Source organism: Hydra viridissima, unplaced genomic scaffold (assembly GCF_058129835.1).
Source record: "Hydra viridissima isolate aposymbiotic clone 2 unplaced genomic scaffold, HvirCarnegie_v1 scaffold_8, whole genome shotgun sequence".
NCBI classification, from domain to species: domain Eukaryota; kingdom Metazoa; phylum Cnidaria; class Hydrozoa; order Anthoathecata; family Hydridae; genus Hydra; species Hydra viridissima.
In genome coordinates, this window is record NW_028324307.1 from 4,665,880 (window position 1) to 4,687,450 (window position 21,571).

The window sequence follows — 21,571 nt, forward strand, 5'->3', positions numbered from 1 at the left end:
TTAAATTAACTTTACGCATTGCATGAACATATTGGCTGCTTTTTTTAAAGTGTCGATTAAGTATTTTTCTTTCCGAAAGACGACAAAAGGTGTAGCGTTGGTTCCGTGTTTTTTTGCTTCAAAAGTATCAGCAAATTATCATCCGAAAGCTAACTTCAAAAGTCTTCTTCTCTATAAAGAAATTAAAACCACATTCAAAGATGTATTTTTTTTTCTTTCTTTATATTTTTGTTATTGATATGTGTTATCTTGTTTAATTTCTTTATTTTGCAATTATCCAATGGAACTTCATCATACAATATTTATCAGTTTTTTGAATTCGCTAGCCAGTATCAGTAACAAAGTACTGTTATAATTACAATTTTTATTGATATAACTTTGTATTTTCATCAGTTTTTGCTGATTTAACAATCACGGAATTCTTTTTTGATAACACGTATTTTATAACTAAAATATAATTAGTAAAACTCTTCAACAATCTGTTTGTAAAACAAACGGTAGCCGATAAATTCGTATATAACATGGAACCAACAACAAAAAATGTAACAGGCTATTTAGCGACGAAGGGAAAAAATGATATTTGATCTTCCCAATCAACTCAATTTTTTCTCTGCGATAATGCCACCTTTTTCTCTACAGCACCGCCGCCATTTTCTCTAAAAGTTGTAAAAAGCCTGTAAAATGTTAAACACCAAATATTTAAAAATAATAAAAGTGTGGTTTTAGTAAAGTTTTAGACCTTTTTTCCTGGTCAATTCAAAGCCTATTTAAAAAATCCTCAGAAAGTTTAGCGTAAAAGTATATTCTATATGCATTTGAAAATTCAGGTTGGGTATAATTGCGAAATTAATGTAGAAAAACAACTGAAAAATCCTTTTACTTTCACTTATATTTAAGGGGATATTGAAGGAAAACACGTTCAACAGAAGGATTTTTTAAAATCAAGTTTGGTGTCCAAGTTAAAAAATGAATCTTTCGCATACTTTGCAAAATTTACCGTAAACAACACTGGACAAATAGAAACGGAATGGTATTGACGATGACGGAATGAGAAAAATACCGTCACAATATCGTTATTTGATAACGTCGAAACTATTTTACCACATTCAAAGTTTCAACAAGAGATAATTTACGGAAAGTTGTAAAGCAGTAGAGCAAACCTCTTTAAAAACTATTATTTACTTTGCGCTCTCCTTTTCAAAAATGTCTATTAGAAATATAAACTATGCAGATTTTTTGACAGAATCACAAGTTGTATCACTCGGATGCTCTTAAAGAAGTTCAAGAGAACAATATTTATTTGATGTTTCAACGCAAACACAAGCATTCACATATCGAAATGCCTTTTTTTTTCTTAACCAGTTAAGTAAATAATAATTTTTAAAACTTAACACTCATTAAAACACTTTGAAACATTTTTTAAAAAAAGAAACGCAAATTTACAGGCTAACAAAAAGAATGAGCAGCACACTTAATAACTGAAAATACTCTTTCCTACGCAACGCCACCCCCTTCACTCTAATAATATTTACGGGCAGTTATTTTCAAAAGAGTTTTTAATTGGAAATCCACTGCGGAAATCAATTCCTACTCTCAAGTATAGATTATAATGCCAAATAAAAAATTTTTAAACAATATTTTTATGTCTAAAAGGTTGGGTGAATTTTCTTATGGATTAAACTAATTTTGTTTTTCTTATGCATAGTATAAGTTTTTTCGTTTATTTTTTATTAGATGTGTTATGGGGTCATCCAAATGGAAGCTTAAAGGTGCAAACAACTGTGAAGGAAAAATGCTTTTTTATTATTTCCTGGTAATTTGATGTATAATTTTTAATACTTAGTAAATTCATATTAAACATACTAATAAAGTATAAAAACCCAAACCTAAGAATGTGGTTATAAATGCTTTTTTGAAAGTTTATCAGAAAATTTTAAAACTCTCTATGTAGTCCAACAGAAGTAAAACTGCAACTGTGTTTCAAAGTGCTTAGCATCATAAATGAATTGAATAAAGCTCTACTTTCTTTTAACAAATGTTTTTGTTTAAAAACTATCGTTATTTTTGTTAGAATTTGTGTTTGCCTGATATTTTTATTCTTCTATTTATAAAAGTAAACATCTTGCACTGTTTTGTTCTTTTCTAATGGAAAAGTAAATAAAATGTAATAGGATCCTGGCAAGGTGTTTAGTATTTAAATAATACATGTGTTGATAATCTTTAGTAAGCAGCAAATGCACAGAGATAAAAACTGATTTTAATGAAATTAAAATACATTGCTTATGCATCTCTTCATGGACATTTAATAGCTATTTTTATTTAAAAATTGTGTATATTATGATAAATATATTAAATATAAAAAATAAAAAATATACTAAATATTATACAATACTTTTTTAAAGTGTTTAAATCTATTTTACCAATTTTTTTTTTTGGGGGGGGGATAAATACAGATAGAAAGTATCACCAATAATGTAGATGATGGTTTCAACACCAATCGGATTCATGAACCAAACTGATAATAATATTAAAGGAAATGGTGAATTATCCCATGGGGAAAATTCCAACAAGCAAAGTTCAAATTACATGAATTTTTCTGAAATTGGAGGTATGTATATTATTTGTGTATATGCATGCATCTTCTTTGATCTTAGGTTGACTATACTTCTTTAGAGAGGTATTCATTTTTGTTCTTTGATAGATTATCTAAAATAGGCTTGCACAGAATTAAAAGTTTTTTGCTGATTTTTTAATTTTGTTTTATATTTTAAAAATTGTTGTAATAAGAAGTAAAAAGTTTAACAATTTGACAGAAAAAGCATTAGTAATTGGAGATGGGTGGTTAGAATTTTAGAATGGTATCCTTTTGGCTGATGTTTAAGTTGTTTGATTGTGATCATTTTTTTTATACAAAGTTGTGAATATTACAATGTTGTTATCTAAAAAGAACTTATAGAATCCCACAATATTATTAATATAAAAAATTATGAAAGTGCAATATGAAACATATTGCTTGACAGACAACTACAACATTTGTCTCTAGCTGTCATTTAACATAACTTCATACAACAATACTTTCTAAATACCCATTTTAAGTTTAAGCAATAAAAATAAATGTTTTAATTACTTTTTATTTATTTTTTGGAGAATGTTTAAATTTTTGTTTAGATATTCCTATCAATGAAGCAGTAAGTTTCCGTTTTTCCTATATTTTTTCAGGTAAAATGATTGCTATTGTTATTTTTATATTCTAAATTTGTGTGCACTAATAATAATAATAATAATAATAATAATAATAATAATAATAATAATAATAATAATAATAATAATAATAATAATAATAATAATAATAATAATAATAATAATAATAATAATAATAATAACAATAACAATAACAATAATAATGATAATGATAATAATAATAATAATAATAATAATAATAATAATAGTAATAATAAAAATAATAATAATAATAATAATAATAATAATAATAATAATAATAATAATAATAATAATAATAATAATAATAATAATAATAATAATAATAATAATAATAATAATAATAATAATAAAGAACAACAACAACAACAACAACAACAATAATAACAACAATAATAATAACTATTATTACTATTATTTTTATTATTATTATTATTATTATTATTATTATTATTATTATTATTATTATTATTATTATTATTATTATTATTATTATTATTATTATTATCATTGTTATTATTATGTCTATTACTTTTATTACTTTTATCATTATTGTTATTGTTATTATTTTTAGTTTTATTATTATTATTATTACTACCTCTATATTATCATCAATTTTTATTGTAAAAAAGATTAAAAGTTCAGTTTTATGATTATTTGTAATCATAATTAAAGCTGCAAAGTTTTTCTGCTTCCCTTCTTAAAGAAATTTTGAAGGTCTCTTTAATTTAGTTATACCAATGGTTTATAGTAACTGCCAATAATTTGTAGAAAGACAACAGTGATGTTGTTTTTAAAGAACATTAGCTGTTTTAACTTTAATTGTGTAATTGTTCAGTATGATCAATATTATTTTTTTTCACTGGCTTTCTTAATATACTATAAATTCTTAATATACTATAGATTTGATCTCTGATACTCTTGACATTTTAGGCCAAAGTCTAGCTTTAATCTGGATTACTAATGATTGATAATTTCCCTAAAAAACTTGGTAAAAGGGCTCAGTTTTTAGCTCAAATTTTGATGTTTTGTATGAAAACTGATGAAAAAAACATTGCCACCCATTATTTTGATGTACCTGGGCATTTTCTTGCTCAGTCTGATAGAGTACAACAAAAAGTAACCAAAGGTTTCTAAAAAATTTGGTGAAAGCGTACAAATTTGTGATATTTAGCCTAAATTTTGATATTTTGTTGAAAAAAAAACTGATGTCAAGCTTTAGTCTGGATTATTGGTGATTGATAAAAGATTTTGAAACTTTCCTAAAAGTTTTTAGCTGCTCCTGCTGCTATTCTCTGAGAATAATCCCCTATTATTTAAGTATGGTGCACAACTCTGTAGAGATTAGTTCTTTAAAATTGTTAAATATGTTTAACAAACAGAAAAATTAGTTTAAAAAATTAGTTAAAAACTGTTACAAAAGCAACTAAATTAGCAACTTAATTCAGTTAATGAACTGAAAATACTTAAATTGGCTGAAAATACTTAAATTGACTTCAACACAAAAAAGCATGCTTCAGTATAGCACTTTAACTTGTTGTATAATAGAATATTTCTAAAAATATGGCAGATATCAGGAAAATTAGAATTATTGAAAAACTTTAATTGTTAAATGTTTGACTTAATTCTGCAAATAAAGGAAGTGTTAACACAGTTTAATTTAAAGCTTTTCTTTTGGCTGATAAATTAATAGATTGCTTTATATGCAACAGTAATAACTATTTTTTTGAAAATTTAGGAAGAGAAACATTTAGATAAAAACAAGGTTAAAGTTTCACTTAAATAAATGTCCTATTCTTAAGAGAAGAACTAATGTTTAAAATCAAAAAAATCATCACATCATTTTTGTGAAGCACACACACATTTTTTTTTTTCTTTTATTGTTGAATGTTTTAAGTTTTTTTTTTTTTTTTTTACACAATAATTTTAAAATTAAGTGTTTAAAGGAAATGATAATAGAACGGAATGCGCTAATTATCTTTACAATTTCTTTGTGTTAACAAAAGGCTAATAGGAAAGTTCAAAGTAATCCTCTAGTTTAGTATTCATTGTTGAGTATGAAATAAATTTAAAAGCTATGGGTATATCATATTGTTCAGAGTTAATTTACCATGCTTATAGGTTTTTCAGCATTTATTGATTTTACAAAACCCCATCTTATGATCTGTTTTAATGTATTTTCAATGCAGTGGCTATAATTTACAATTTATATAAATGTGTATAGGATATATAGCATATTATGCATCTGAATAGGATATATTTATAAATAATATCAGTAATGTAAATAGATTATTATTATTAATAGTAGTATTTTTGTTGTTATTATTGTTAGTAACATTACTTATTATTGTTGTTATTTTTATTGTTCTTGTTGTTATTATTATTGTTGTTGTAATTATTATTATTAATATTATTATTATTATTATTATTATTATTATTATTATTATTATTATTATTATTATTATTATTATTATTATTATTATTATTATTATTACTATTATTATTATTATTATTATTATTATTATTATTATTATTATTATTATTATTATTATTATTATTATTATTATTATTATTATTACTATCATTGTTTTTACAACTTTTATTATATTATTTTTAAAAATACTATTATTATCATACAAGTATTATTATTTATAAAATGCACACTTTAAGTTTTATAAGTTTTATAGTATATGCATATATTTATTAATGCTATTGCAGATAGATTTTTTAGAGTATATAAATGGAAGTTAAAACTATTAAAACATTTAATTAAAAAGAAATCCAAATGTTTATAATGTAATTAGTATATCATATATAGATATACTTACAGATAAACAAGAATTAGAAGATTTCAATTTTTTTTTTTTTCAAATCTGTTATTGCTGCATTGTCTCAGTGGTTTTTCTTGATTTATGACAATAACAGCTGATAATCCAAAAACATTTGAAACAAAGAAAAACATTTTGGTTAAGTACTTTTACAAGTATATAATTTCAATTTTTTATTTAATTGTTTGTTTATAGGGAAATGTGTAACATTATTCACATGTTATACATTTCCTTGTAGCTTGCATAACTGTAATTTTTTGTTTACATTTTTCAGGCTGTTGCTGTGGTTTCTAACACTTATGAAAGTGAACAATCAAGGTGTTTTTTACTTTATATTTTAACTTGCCTAGTTTTATTTACAAATTTTGTTCATACAGACAGTTGTTTGTTCTTTATTCTTTACTTGAGGTTTTTTATCTTTAATATATACATACTATATAATACTTTTTTGTAATAATCCTTGTATATATTTATTCATCATTTTTTTAACTTTCTTACTGCTTTACTTTTTTTTCATGTAGTGTCCCCATGCCAGGCATAATTCAAAAAGCAGTAAGTTTCCTCTATTTTATTCTGCCTCACTTTCACAATTTATAGGGAACATTTTATAAACTTTTTGTCTGTTGTATGTAACTAATTTTAGTTCAAGATTTAAAATTGATATTTATAGCAGTGTTTTATTCAAAACATTTGTCATTATAAATAACATTGTCATAATAAATATGTAGTATAATTTTCTATCATCATTGATAAAAATAAGGTTAGTAAAAATAATGGGTAAAAGATCAACACAAAACAAATTTTTTATGTGAAAAATGTTTTCTTACCTAATCCCATTTTTTTCACATTCTTTTATTTTTTCTCTGCTCATCAAAAGTCCTATTTTTTGCTTAATTTCTAATTACATTTTATTGCAGTTGGATAATTAAAACTTTTTCACTAAATAGTTAAACACAGGTCACTAATATGTCGTTAAAATTAGATTCACCACCCATGATCTGTACAAAATGTTTGATTGTACAAAAAAGCAACTTTGTTGTCACATTAATATTGCATTTAAGTTTTTTTTTAAGTTTTTTTGATGTAGATAATGTTATTGTGCGCTGCTTATTTCTGACATCATTATAAATCTAATTATGTTTCGAACAATAGGAATAAAAAAGTTATGAGCTTTTGTTACAAGATTTTGTAGTAAGGTTGTAAAAAGATGGTTCATGGATAAATAAAAATTATTATAACAAATTTAAAATTTTTAAACTTCAAAGTATTTAGCAACATAATAAAATCATGTAAGTATTTCCACCTTTCTGCTTTTTGCTAAAAAAGTATTGTTTAAGTAATTATTATTTAATGATTATAAAATCATTTTTTCAATTGTATGTTTTTTTTTAGATTTCTAACCAGAGTGGTTTACCTTATAGTGGGGGTATGATGTTTTTTGTATACGTAAATATAAGCGTTTTAAATGTACATGTATATTCCTTAGTAAACTATGAATACAAAAAATTTTCGCTTCAGAGACAGTGAAAAAATTAATTTTAATGGTTTTTTTATAACAGGCATGGAGAACCAAGCTTTAAGGTTCCTTGTTGAGGTAAACTTTAACATCAAAAATATTTTATGACAAATTGAATAGATAAATATTGATCTTTATTTAATTGATTATATTTTTTCAGCATTTAGCTTCTTTCCCACAAGATACAGATGCAGGGTATTTAACACCTGATGCCGCTCTAATTAAGTTAAAGGTTAAAATCCTACTTCTTTTCTTTTGCTTAATATTAGTGTTAATTGTGTTAAACATCATTATCATCACATTTACTGTTTGTTTAGAAAATCAGTTCAAGTGGAGGACTATGGGCTCAAAAGATGAACATGACAATATCTAATGAAAAAATAATTATGACAAATGCTCAAACAATGGTGGGATGTCATGTTTTAAATTGTTGTTAATTAAGATTTAAACTTTAAAATATCTTGAATTTTTACCTTTGGTATTATATTGGTTTTGTTTTCATATGATTTTATTATTCAACCAAAATATGTTCAAATATTTTATAGGCATTTGAATCACACACATTTGAATCTAAAGCGAAATGGGATCCCCCATTGTTATATATTATATATTGTACATGTTATATATATATATATATATATATATATATATATATATATATATATATATATATATATATATATATATATATATATATATATATATGTACATACATACATACATACATACATACATACATACATACATACATACATACATACATACATACATACATACATACATACATACATACATACATACATACATACATGCATGCATGCATGCATACATATAGCTTTAAAAATATATTAAAATGTCTGTTAAGAATTGAATGTAAAAGTTAATATGATAATTGTTTGTTAAAGGTCTTAATGATTTAATTCTCACTTTCTAAAGGAGCTTATTGAAGAGTATCCAGTTGAACAAGTCAGCCTGTGCATCTCAATTCTAGATGATCCTGGTTTTGAGAATCTAGTGGTGTTCTCTACCAGACCTACAAAAGAAAAAAGTGGTGCAGTGCATATTTTCCAGTGTAAATCTTTAGAGGTAAAACTTGTTTGTCATTAGCTTTTATATATATTTTATTGTTCTTTTTGAACCAAGTTTCAAATTATGGTTGTTTTTTTTTTTTTTTTTTTTTTTTTTTTAAATATGTGTGTTTTTAACAAAAGGTGTTGTAAGTTTAATTATTTGAAAGTTTTACTTAAAATTTTTTTATTTTTATAAATTTTTAATGAAGGTTACTTTGGTTGAATTATTTATTATTTGTTTTTCTTTCATTTGACTCAAAAAGTTTTCATATATGGACTTTATAATCAAAAGTAGTTTTGCAAAACTCTAACATTTTCTCATTATAAAATTTGTATTTTTTATTCTGCTGACATTTTTTGGAGAATTTTTTAATGATTTTTTAAAAACTTAAATACTTGTAATGTTATTTTTCTAATTACTGAAAATTTTATAATGAATGTAAAGGTATCTTGAAAAATGTTAGCAAACTATTAGGGTGATTTTGATTTTATAACTTTTGAAGTAAATTAAATATTTGTTCTTATTGAATTCTCCTATAAAATCCCACTTTAAAATATTTTCTTCTCATTTTAAATCAGAACATTTTTTCAAGCATAATTTGACAATCATCAAAAATATTTTTATCACTTGAGTTGCATAAATTATGATTAGAAGAACAAAGGTAAGATCCTTGTTATTAATTATCCTAAGCATCTCCATGACTTTAAGGTTAATTTTATCATCAATAAAAATTTCTGAATTCCAATTGTGTTTTCTAAATGTTCAGGTCAATATGATAAGTGATGCAATCAACAGGTCAAGAGAAATCAAAGTAGGAAACCTATAAAATTTAGTTCTTCTTCTTCCTCATTGTTATCATCTTTATGTGAAAAATATTATAAAGCACCTTCATTATTAGTTTTACTTCTGTATATTGTCTAATAGGTTCAAAAGTTAAACTCTCCAGCGCGCTCTTCATCTGCAAAAGAAGTGCCCAATGAAGCTCGGAAGGTTTTTATTTACAGTACTTATTTTAGAATACGTCAATAATTATGTTATATGTAGTGAATTTTTAGATTTATGAATTTTAGAAAAAAATTGGGTGCTTAAGAATATTTTGGCTCTCCTTGATAAATATTTAAATAAATTTTTATGTTAGTTTAAATTTAATAATTTTATCATTTAGACATTTGATCTGCAACAAAAGCATGCTGTGGCTCAGGCAGTGCAAGCTTTTCAGTATAATCATGTTAAAGAACCATTTGCACAAACAAATACTGGTGCAAATGGTAATGGCATTGTACTTACACCATTGCAAGATGCTAAAATATCTCGGGATGTGGTATGCTTTATAAGCTGTTATTATCTTCATCAGATTTTAAATCTCAAATTCTCTCTGTTGTTGCAATATAAATATTTAGGAAGATTTTTAGCATTATGAAAAAATTTCACTAGGAAATTTTGAATCACTGTATTGAAGAAGTGGAGCGGTTTGTTGTTATGCTAAAAAGAATCAATGAAGCTCGCAAGCAACTCCAAACAAAAAAGAAGGGAAGCAAAAAGAAAAAAGAAAGTGAGCCCAACATTTTATTTAAACAATTTTTTTAATTTAAATGGATATATTTTTGGTCTAAAAATGATAAATTCATTTGGTTTAATAGGATTTTTCTCATTAAAATTTTCAATAATAATTTTGAAAATTGAGGAATGTTAACGGGATTTTTGAGCATCCAAAATATTTTAAAATTCATAAAATTTAAAATTGGCACCATAGATTCATTCAAATTTTAAAGTACTCTTTAGAGTGATTTTTTTTCCATTTCTGTTCTTGTTTAATTATCAATTTGTAATGAGTTAAATAGATTTTACCTCATTTATTTTTATTGTTTGTTTATATTTAGATATATTGATTTTGCAAGCACAACCTCCTCCTGAGCCTCGTATTTATGATATTTTTCAAAAGTTTAAGCACTCACTAAATTTACTGGTAATAATATATATGTGAATATAAACACATACATACATACATACATACATACATACATACATACATACATACATACATACATACATACATACATACATACATACATACATACATACATACATACATACATACATACATACATACATACATACATACATGCATGCATACATACATACATACATACATACATACATACATACATACATACATACATACATACATACATACATACATACATACATGTGTGTGTGTGTGTGTCTATATATATATATATATATATATATATATATATATATATATATATATATATATATATATATATATATATATATATATATATATGTATATGTATATGTATATATGTATATGTATATATATTCATTTATTTGTTTTTACAGGCAAAGTTAAAACCTCACATTGCAAATCCCAACTCAACAGAGCTGATTCACTATCTGTTTATACCACTGGGAATAATAGTAAAGGTGACAGGGTAAGCTGGCTTCTTAAATTCTGTTACATGGAAATTTGAAAATACCAAGTAAAAATTCTCAATGTTAACTTACATTTGTATTTTATATTTTTGTGAATTCCAATTTTCTTTTTTTTTTACTTTATATTTTTACTATGTTGTTATACTTTATTATTTTTACCCCCATGCTATTTAATTGTGTTTTAAAGATCTTTCTTGATTTAAACAAAACTTATTGAATGTTGAGCAAAATCCTTGAGTAACCAATTTTTAACATTTTTTCCAACCAACTTGAAGACAGATCTATTCCTAATGAAATTAGTATTGTACGGCAGTGGTAATGAGATTGTTGTAGATGTAGCGTAGTTATTACTAAATGGTATCATGCAATCTGGTATCAGTATAAGTTAAACAATCACAGAGTTTCAACCTGGAAGCAACGTTTTCAATTTTAAAGAAAATCACTTATGTAGATATAAAACTTCAGTGTGTCTAAAACACTTTTCCTGCATACTTTTTAAAAATATTCTGAAAGTTTCTTAGGATTTTAGCTTATTTAAAAATCTTTTAAACAAGACACGAAAATTGTTGTTTTATGGGTTTTTTTATTTAGATTTTATTCTTTTTTACTCTAAATTTGAATGTGATTTTTTCTTCATATTTTTAGCTTAGAAAAAGCTCGAGCTGTTGTTGATCCATTACTGACACAGAAGTCTGTAGAATTTTTGAGCTACTGTCTTGACTCGCGGGAATATCATTTTTGGCAAACTCTTGGTCCTAATTGGACCCTTACAAAGTAAGAAATTATCAGAACAATTATTAAGTATGTAAATTCTAAATTCTTACAAGGCTAATTATTTTTTGGATTAATTAGTTATATCAGTTGTTAATTAACAATTCAGTTAATTTTTTTAAGATAAGTTTTGTCATTTCTCAATTCCTTTTTTCTTTCATTTAATTAATAAAAGTATATCACAGTATTTGTAGCACATTTCTATTAGTACATTTTTACAAGAAGTACATTAACATTAATATTGTTGGAGTTGGTACATTAGTATGAGAAGTATAACACATAATAGAAATGTAACAAAATCTTTATTTTAAAAAACAGCTCTTTTTATTTTTGAGTATAAAGTTTTAGAAATTAATTTTCTTTTTTTAGATCTGCTCCTCAGTTTGCTAATCAAGTCTTTCAACATTATACGCCTGTTTTTGAAGATGGTTGGGTTCCTCCTGAACTAGTAATAAATGAGAAACTTGAACCAGCAGCTCGTGCCACATCTTTAGCAGTTGCTAGAATGATGGTATGAAGATTATTTTTCTAAAATCAATTATAAAATACTATTTTTTAGCTACAGTTATTCTATTTGAATTGATTTTTATTATTATGTTAAATAAATTGTATGCTTTTTATGGAATTATACTAATAACAGTTTAATTACACTTAAAATTTTTTAGTTTATTTTTAAATTTGAATTTTTCTCTGCACCACTAACAAAAAGATAAACTATAAACTAAAATATTAACAACTTATATGTTAACAACTTACTAACAACTAATAATTGAAAAGTGTTAAACTAATTTCACTTTTATGTTGCCATGTAACTACATCATGTAACCAAGTCATCATGTCATTATCTCAAACATCATACTCCCTCTTGCCTCTTATACAATAGTTGTGTGCTTTTTCATTCAGTGAATAATTTGTATATCCTTAACAATTGACTAACTTATTGCAAAATGTTTAAATACTGTAATTTGCACAATTTTATCTTGGAAGATGCACAAGTTTTCTTATGTTAAGATGATCAAAAAAACCTGCACAAATTTGTTTAGTTTATAATGCACTTTTATTTATTATGGTGAGCGTTTTTATGCCACTTTAAAATACAGGAAAATTCACAAAATAACATCCTAATGAATACTGCTGTTTTGAAAGCTGCAATACACTTCAAGAAACCATTGATGCATAGATCAATCAGTAGTGATGGGCTTAAAAAGTATGGTATTTTACATTCTTCTAAAGCCAGTTGATGTTTTTTTAATGTTGCCATTTCTTATAGAGAACCGCAATGCTGTTTCAGTACTCCTAATGTAAATTTAGGTTTGGAAAGAGTCAAAATATTAGTTATAAAAGTTTTAAATTATGGTATGGTTCATTGATACATTTTTGTAAATGTGCTTTGCATAAAAATCTAGCAGAAAACAAACTCTACACATGGAGTTTTTCCAAAGCATTGCTTAGTTATAATTGTTACAGCTGAAGGAATATTCTTAATTCATCTTTCTGTTTTTATAATTGCAACAATTTTATGTTTTCATGGCTGATTTCTTAGTAATTGAAAACATAGTAATCAGCAGTTTAAATTTTTCAGTTTTCATCAGTACATCGTTCACTGTCTTTCAGCGCCAGTCTATTCTTCAGTACAATTCTTTGTTCGATTTCTCATGACAAAATTTTTCATTACATCAGATACTTAAAACATTTAAATATAGTTATAAAACTAACTTTAATAGCTTTATAATAGTTATTTTTAATGCATCCTATGCCACATCCTTTAAAAAGTCAATTTAAAAACTTAAATTAATCACAGTAAAATTAATAAGTACCACAATTAAAGTATAATAAATTAATGCTTAAACAAACTAAATTTAATTCGTTAAATTTAGAGCAGAGATTTTCTTTCAACATATAGTTATTGTTTTTCTTTTTGTTACCAAGTCCACTAATGGTGCTGATCATGTCGACCGTGTTCGCCCGACAAATCTTGCGTTAGTATTTTATTTTATTTTATATTGAGTTACTTTGCAAAAAATGCTTTTAAATCCATTTAAAATATTTTTCACAAAGTAATTCAAATTGAAAGGTTTTTAGTATGATGAAAGCAAAACAGCTTTAGACATGATAAATGCCGCAAATGATTTCTGAATCATACAAATTTTTGGAATATTTTTCATTCTTCATAGATATATGTTAAGCAATGTTTTTTAATTTGTTCTCTCTTCATTTGATTCTTTGTTTCATTTTTTCATTTTTTTGATTCTAGTTCATTTAAATGTTATAACTAAAGTTGATTTTCAAGTCTGCTACAAAAATCAGGTTTTGATATTTATACTAAACTGAATTTAGATCCATACTTGTTAATTCTGGTATTTACATTTAACTGTTTCAGCATTAAAAAAACTGAAGAATATACAGTTAATCAGCCACAACGCAATCACAGCTTTAATGCTCATACACCTGTCCAACCACAGACTATTGGAATTGTTGTTTATGACTATCATGCACATAATAACAAGGAATTAACAATACATGCTGGAGAAAGAGTAACGGTATGATTCTTAGAACTCAAAGTCAAAAAGTCAAAAAAGTGTTTCTTAAGACAATTAACAAGCATTTCAGAAGCATTTTAAAAGTATTTCAGGTTTCCAAAAAAAGAAATAAAAAGATTTCCAGTCTTAAATGTCAGATTTTTTTTAATGTTGTCTTTTTGCCTAGAAAAGCTTTATTTTGATTAGTAGTTTGTCATCTGACAGCATGTACAATTAAGATGTTTACCTATACCAGATTTTTACATTAACAGTTAGTAAAATGAAGTGCAAATACAATATTTCAAGTAAGAAAAAATTTTATATAATAACGTTTGGATTAAAAAAATGAAAAAGTTCAAGTTTTTGAAGAAGATATTTTTGTAGATCAAATGTAATACAAATGAGAACATTTTTGCTCCATTATGCTCTGTAATCTTAGAGTTAGATCTTTTAATTCCTATTGATACCCATAGATTTATAAATATTTACTAAACTGTTATAAAATCTGGTTTACAGATTTTAGATAATTCAAGACGTTGGTGGTTAGTTCGTAACAATCACGGAGAACAAGGCTATGTTCCATCTACTGTTCTGGAAATTCCTGCAGGTTAATATTTTGTTGAACTGGCTTCTTTTGTTTTAAATCATGAAAGTTTTAAAATTTGGATGCTATATTGTGCAACCAGTAATTGCCTTAATAAATTTAGAAAGTAAGAAAACATTCTGACCAAGTGCTCTTAATCAGTCTTCAAAAATGTAATTTAAAACATAAAAAGTTGTAGAAAGTTGTTAATATATTAATTAGTTATTTAATGTTAATTAACTTATCTCTAATCCATGAGAAATAAGGAAAATAGGAAATAAGTAAATATTAAGTTAGAAATTAAAAAGAGACAAAGTAAATGAGAAATAGAATTTATAGCTGTTTCAAAATTGTCAAACCATCCTCCAAAAGTATTTTAAGTTCAACAAAATAGAGTGCTGCAGATTTTCAATTTAAAGAATAAAATAAATTTGTGTTTATACTTTAGATTTTGACTCACAAGGATCTGATTCAAGTAGCAATCGGTCAACTCCATTGCAAAGCCCTACTGGTTTACCGAAAAAGGTAGTTTTTATCTTAGTAGTTCTTATTGCTTACATTAAGCCTTTTCTTAAAATATATTTTTAGAACATTAAACTGTTATAAATTTAGTGTTTTTTTTTTTTTTTTTTTTTTTTTTTTTTTATATATATATATATATATATATATAAGAAAAAAGGAGTTTTTTGATCAAATTTTTTCCTTAAGGCTGTGAAAATTCAATTAGATTTTGAAACACCATTTGTAGGTTTCATCTTTGGATTCTAATCAGAATTACATGAATGGTGACTCTTTAGCATTTAATCCAAAGCCTATACACTCAGTGACTCCAGTTGTTATCTCAGTGCAACTACCTGAAGGAAGGGCAGGTGGAAACAATCAGCAAGGTAGACAAATCTCCATTCCAACTCAAGTGACTTCTTATCAGGGTAGACCACAAAATCAAAATGCATCATATTCAGTACAAACAAATCAAAATCCTGTGTATAACGCACAACAGTCTAATCCTCCTGCTCCTCCACCACCTCCTTCAGCTTTTGGACCACCAAGACCCAAGTCAATCACTCTATCTAGAGAAGCTAATTGTAAGTTTTGCTTTCAGATATTTAAAACTTGCAGTAATTAAAAATGGGTCAGGTTTCTCAGCAAAAGTGTTATACATAAATAACACAGAAAAAAAAAGCTATCTACAATGCAGAAAGAATTAATTTAATATTACTTGTCATTTTTGTATCATTAGGCCGCTTTCTGTTTGAAATTATTTAAGTACTTGACTGCAATGTATATTTAATTTTAAAAAACTTTTTTGGCAACATCAAATAGTCTCATGTTGTCAAAAAAAAAAAAATATGCTATTTTCAAATTAATTTTGATAGTATTAAAAATAACTTTTTAAGAGTTTAAAAACCAACCTCCTGTTTTGTTCTAAAATACAAAGAAACAAAAATCAAATAAAAATGGATTCAAAATGTTTTTTCTTGAGTAATAAATTTTAAAAAAAATGTTTTTCTGCTTTAAAAAGATTTTGAAATAAATTTTTAAAAAGTTGTTTAATAGATTTTCAAGTTTGATGTAAAAATAGACTCAGTAAAAATTTGAATGTTCATTTGAATGTATTTTTTTAAAGTTGTTTGATTAAAAACAGTCTTATACAAAGCTCTAAAAACTTGTACAAAGCTATAAAAAAAATTGTCTTACCTATACAAACTGATATAAAACAGATTAGAATTTCCCTGCCCCACTCGCACTTTCAATTTTTTAATGTTGATTATCATATTAAGTTTTTTCTTTTTAGTACAATATCAGCAGAATCAGCTGCCATCCCCATCAAATCAACCAGGTTTTTATTTCATACTTACAATTTTCATGATGCAGAAAGTTTATATATTGTATTTGCTGAAAGTTTCTGTAATATTTTAAAATATCTTTTGGGTGTAAGTTTTTTTTTTTTTAAGATCTACAAAAAGAATTAAAGAGCAAATTATCTTTGCATCAACTTCGAGATGATTTAAACGCTGAACAAAAATCTTACATAGATAGTTACCACAAAGTTAATGTTCAGATGGGATATGATTCTTCTGTTGATGGAAGCTCAGAAATAACAATATCTGATTTAGATGCAGGTATAAAGAGTTTCATTTAAAAGTTTTACAGGTCACTGACTTTTTTCTTTAAGTTTATGGAATCAATCTTAACGAAATATTTTAAACTTTTATGTTAATAGTTGATGTGTTTATTCCACTCTATAAAAGCTCTACTGCTGATGATGTCAGCAGATGGTTGTATAAGCTTGGCTTCAGTGACAGGTATTTTTACAATTTAAAGTTAAATCTGCCATTTTTTAGGGTGACTTTAAATAAATCAATATAGTATTGTTTTTGTAACTATATACTTCAGTGTAATTATGGTATAAAACAAAGTAATTAAGAATAAGGTGATAAAACCACACAAACCGAGTACTGTCAAATAATAAGTTAATATCATAAATCAAAAGAACAGATGCAACAAGATAATGAACGAAAAAAATCATCAAAAGTCATGAAATTAAGATTGAAAGATCTAGTTCATTAGTACTATCCTCAGAACACTGAGGGCATTAAAAAGTAATCATTTTAATATTGATCACCAAATATTAGAAACTATATTGATTTAAAAAAAAAATAGTAAAACTGTAAATCTGATCATTTTAAAGAATGGATCCATTTACAAAACTCTGACTTTTGTTTCAAAAAGTATTGAACTTATTTTCAGAGCCATTGATATTTTGCGTGGTAAGACAGCTCAAGAACTATTCAAAATTAATAAAGAATCGTTGGTTGATTTAATTGGTCGAGAAGAAGGACTTCAATTATATGAGGAACTTCAAGTACAAAACGGAGCTAAAACAGTATGTGACTGTAATTAAAGGGTAAGTTAGACAGTGTAAAATTTTGAAAATATGCCAAGTGCAATCAGGAGATAAAAGTTAGCTGAATATCAGAAAATATTTTGCAGCATTTTTATTAAATGTAAAATGATGTTGAGTCATTAAATGGGTTATGTCCTAAAGAAGACTACTTCAGTATTTTTAACATTTGAAATTTTCTGCTTTTTATTTTACTTTCAAACTATTTCGACTTCAAAAAAACTCTTGCACTTGTTATGCCAAGAAAAATTTATTTTATATTTCAATATTAAATTAGCATATGTTCAGAATATTGCATTGTCTCGCCTATCCTTACTTTATTTTTCTATTTCAGAAGTGTCAAACTGACATAAGACATTTTCTTACAATTTTTATTCTTATAATTTTGTGTAATACTTAAACATTTATCTTTTATAGCGTCACAAGACCTTAACTGAATTTCAGGTATTTTTATAATATTTCAAGTGTACTTTTATTAATAAAAGTAAGCATTAACAAATGTTAGCACTTTTATGCAACATACTTTAATCCTTTAGAAATTGTTTTGTATTTAAAGTTAACTAAGATAACCTTCAACTGTTTGTAGATTTTGTATTGATAAGTTTTAAGAATAAAATTTTAGAAAGCCTTGGTGCGAAGAATGCAAAAACGAGAAGGCGATGAAAAAGCAAGGGTATGACATTTGTTTTTATATTATATGCTTAAGCCGAATATTTAAATATCCCATTTATTATTTGTAATGTAACAATTTATTGTGATACATGCTTTTTTAAAATTATATAAATAGATGGCTTTTCAACACAACATTAATTTTATAGGCTCAAAATGCCACACCAGAAGCTGCTGGATCCTTGTCAGAGAAAAGCAAAACAAATGTAAATGTTTGTTACACTCGTTTCCCTTAACTGTTTTTTATTTTCCTTTTACTCTGTTTGTTCTTATTAGTGAGACCTAAATATGTTATTTGTTCTCTTTAGAACCAAGTCTCTGCTAGTAATGATCCGTTGGTAAATTTGTTGTTGCAAAATATTTTAAAACATTCATAAAATTCTTATTCACTTTTTAAAAAGCTCTAATATTTTGTTCTTTTTTAAATCTATAACTTTTTGTACTTTTTCATGCATTTGATTTATTGGTTAAAATGGTTGATTTAAATTTGAACTCTCAAGTTGAGTGGGTTTGTGCAAACACCCAATTAACTTGAGAGTTCAATCAGAATATATTATCATTATATCCCAGATGTGTTCCTTACTGGAACACATCTGGAATATAATGATAATACATTCTGATGTCTTTTTTAACATATATTGGAGATTTATATCTAAATTCCAGCCAGGTTCTTTTCTAGGTCTTCCTAGGTCTGTTCTTTTCTAGGTTTAAATAATCGAAATTTGTGCTGTGCCTGACAAAGAAAAAGTTTGGAACCATTACAATGCCTTTTTTATTAGCTTGATACTCAAAATATATAAATGATTGTGGTTTAAATGAAACCTTTTTGCAACTGATAATTAATTTTGTAGAAGGCCATGTTTCTTTTAATGATTTTTTCATTTTCAACTGATTTTAGACATATTTTGTTTATTTCACTATTCTTTAAAGATAGCCTACTGTAAATACATCAAATCTGTTTTTTTTAAGTTTACAATGTGTTGTTGCAAAATTTTTCACATGAACCTAATGATTGTATGGTTCCTGTTCTGACCACCACAGCTGTCAAAAAATAAGTGCAATTTTCTTAATTTTGGGCTGATGATAATGTTATAATTATTTACATTAAAATACCACATAGAAAATATTTTTGAAATGAATATTATAGCAAATAAAAAAGAATATTACAGAAATGAATTATATAGAAAAAAATACTTTTATATCTGAGTTGGGATGTTTTTTTACAAAAATTTAATGCATTTATTTTTTATGTCCAAGTTAAGATCAAGATAACATAACATTTGTCAATTTCCTCTTCGTTTCATCACTCAACCATATTATTTTGATCACATGATGCCATTTTTTTTTCGTGCATTTATTTTTTAGTTGTTCGTTTTCTATTTTTTTCACACACCACCCTTCATGCAGACAATTCTAAATAAGATTTTTTATCAAAATGACTAAAGCACACCAAAATTTTAAAATTTCAATTATCTATATTCTGTCAGAACAATCTTAGCTGACATACTTAAAAGTCGACGTGTTACCGTGTTACGAGCTGTTAAAACCAAACTTTGAAGTCGAATATTAAGTTGAAAAATTTAAACTTAAAAGTTCTCTTCTGAACAAACTTGATGTTTTTTACATTTTGGTTTTGCATTTAGAGGACGATACTAATCACTTTGAAGATAGTTCTTGAAATAACTATTAATTTTTAAAATATCTATGATTGAAATTAATTTCATGTTAGTAAGATTTAGATCACAAATAAATGACAATATTTATGGGAAACTTGTGTTTGGGGTTAAAACTAGACATAAGACTTATGTTTCTTGCTCTAAACAGAAATTTTAACACTGAAAAAACATAAAATGATGTTTAGAAATAGAACTTTTCCTTCAAGTGACGCTGCTTCCTCGAAATAGGGAGAACCATTCAAAAATTGTAGACTGTTTTTAACACAAACCATTTTAAAATGTAAGTTAACTCAATTTACTTAATTTTTTATTTATTTTTTTCATTTTTTTTTTTCATACTATCAGTTTAACGAGCAAAATTTAATGATTCGTCGCCAACAACAAGAATTGGAATTGTTAAAGAAAAACCAAAGAAATCCAGGATCAGCTACATTCTCGTCCTTTACTCAAAACAAACTCTCCTAGATTGAGCAAGGTAATTGTACGGTATTGTTGCTGCACTATTGATGAAACTAATCTTTCTTATTCTTACATAATCTTACTTAACATGATTTTGGATGCGAGAAATTTTTAAACATTGCAAAGAGAGTTTTCTGAGATTTGAACTTACATCTATTTAAAGTTTAGTCGACCATCATCTATTGATATTTTAGCTTGAATAATGGCAGCTTTGTACCTGACCTTCATACCCGAAATTTAGAATTGAGTTTTTAATATCAGTTTTAAGTTTATTTCGTTGTTAAAATAAATATAAATATTTATAGTCGCAGCGGTGAGCTGCGTTTTTCATAGGATATTTACGAAGTTAAAATCGAAGTATTTTCATGGTGTTTTGGTGTTCTGTTTTTTTTTTTTTTTTTTTTTTGTAAATCATTTGTTGAAAACTGTTATAAACTTAGTGAATCATTCCTCTGTTGCGTTTTTTATTCTAGCTGGAATATTTTAAAATATTTGTTTATCTCTTTATGTCATGTCTGTTTCGCGGAGATATTTATACTGTGAAGCCATGAGTAAATATTTTTTAAAGTTTTTTTTTTTTTGTGTTTTTATGATGAATTTTTCCATATATGCATAATTCTTTGCCCTCCTAATATCAAAGTTAACACAATATGTATCAAGTTGGTGATATTTTACGAATGTAAAAACCTCTGTAAATATTGCAATAATTTTTAAAGTTTATTTCTGTTTCTAAAATTTGCTATCTGTTTATGGATATATAATTATATTACTTTATTTGTAAAATTAAATCATCTTTTTCGTGTTTTTTATGATTACGTCCTTTCGTTTAACTCAGGCACTCGAGCGTGAATGCTTGAGTGCAACCCGTTTAAGTTATGGTTTTCCTGGTTTAATTTGA

The 21,571-nt window shown here is 25.5% G+C and overlaps 1 protein-coding gene across 13 annotated transcripts; it reads left to right on the forward strand.

Moving 5' to 3' along the window:
- The first annotated feature begins 1,148 nt into the window (after positions 1–1,148).
- LOC145186330 (epidermal growth factor receptor kinase substrate 8-like protein 2) lies at positions 1,149–21,456 on the forward strand. 13 transcript variants are annotated; one of them, XM_090095548.1, is made up of 34 exons: positions 1,530–1,653; positions 1,735–1,813; positions 2,454–2,608; positions 3,169–3,188; positions 6,322–6,365; positions 6,569–6,599; positions 7,440–7,473; positions 7,607–7,641; positions 7,724–7,795; positions 7,881–7,970; positions 8,500–8,649; positions 9,401–9,445; positions 9,559–9,624; positions 9,800–9,955; positions 10,069–10,186; positions 10,515–10,600; positions 10,999–11,090; positions 11,737–11,865; positions 12,232–12,373; positions 12,963–13,069; positions 14,243–14,402; positions 14,898–14,988; positions 15,413–15,489; positions 15,713–16,049; positions 16,760–16,804; positions 16,920–17,087; positions 17,189–17,270; positions 17,716–17,851; positions 18,287–18,313; positions 18,492–18,542; positions 18,688–18,744; positions 18,847–18,876; positions 20,560–20,689; positions 20,868–21,086. In XM_090095548.1, exons 3-33 carry the CDS (start codon positions 2,479–2,481, stop codon positions 20,677–20,679), a joined length of 2,928 nt encoding a protein of 975 aa, XP_089951674.1. In that variant the 5' UTR covers positions 1,530–1,653; positions 1,735–1,813; positions 2,454–2,478; the 3' UTR covers positions 20,680–20,689; positions 20,868–21,086. The 13 variants fall into 13 exon arrangements, with proteins under 13 accessions (XP_089951675.1, XP_089951674.1, XP_089951672.1 ...); XM_090095549.1 differs by having other exon boundaries at positions 1,149–1,597; positions 20,560–21,456; XM_090095546.1 differs by having other exon boundaries at positions 20,560–21,456.
- The last annotated feature ends 115 nt before the right edge of the window (positions 21,457–21,571 follow it).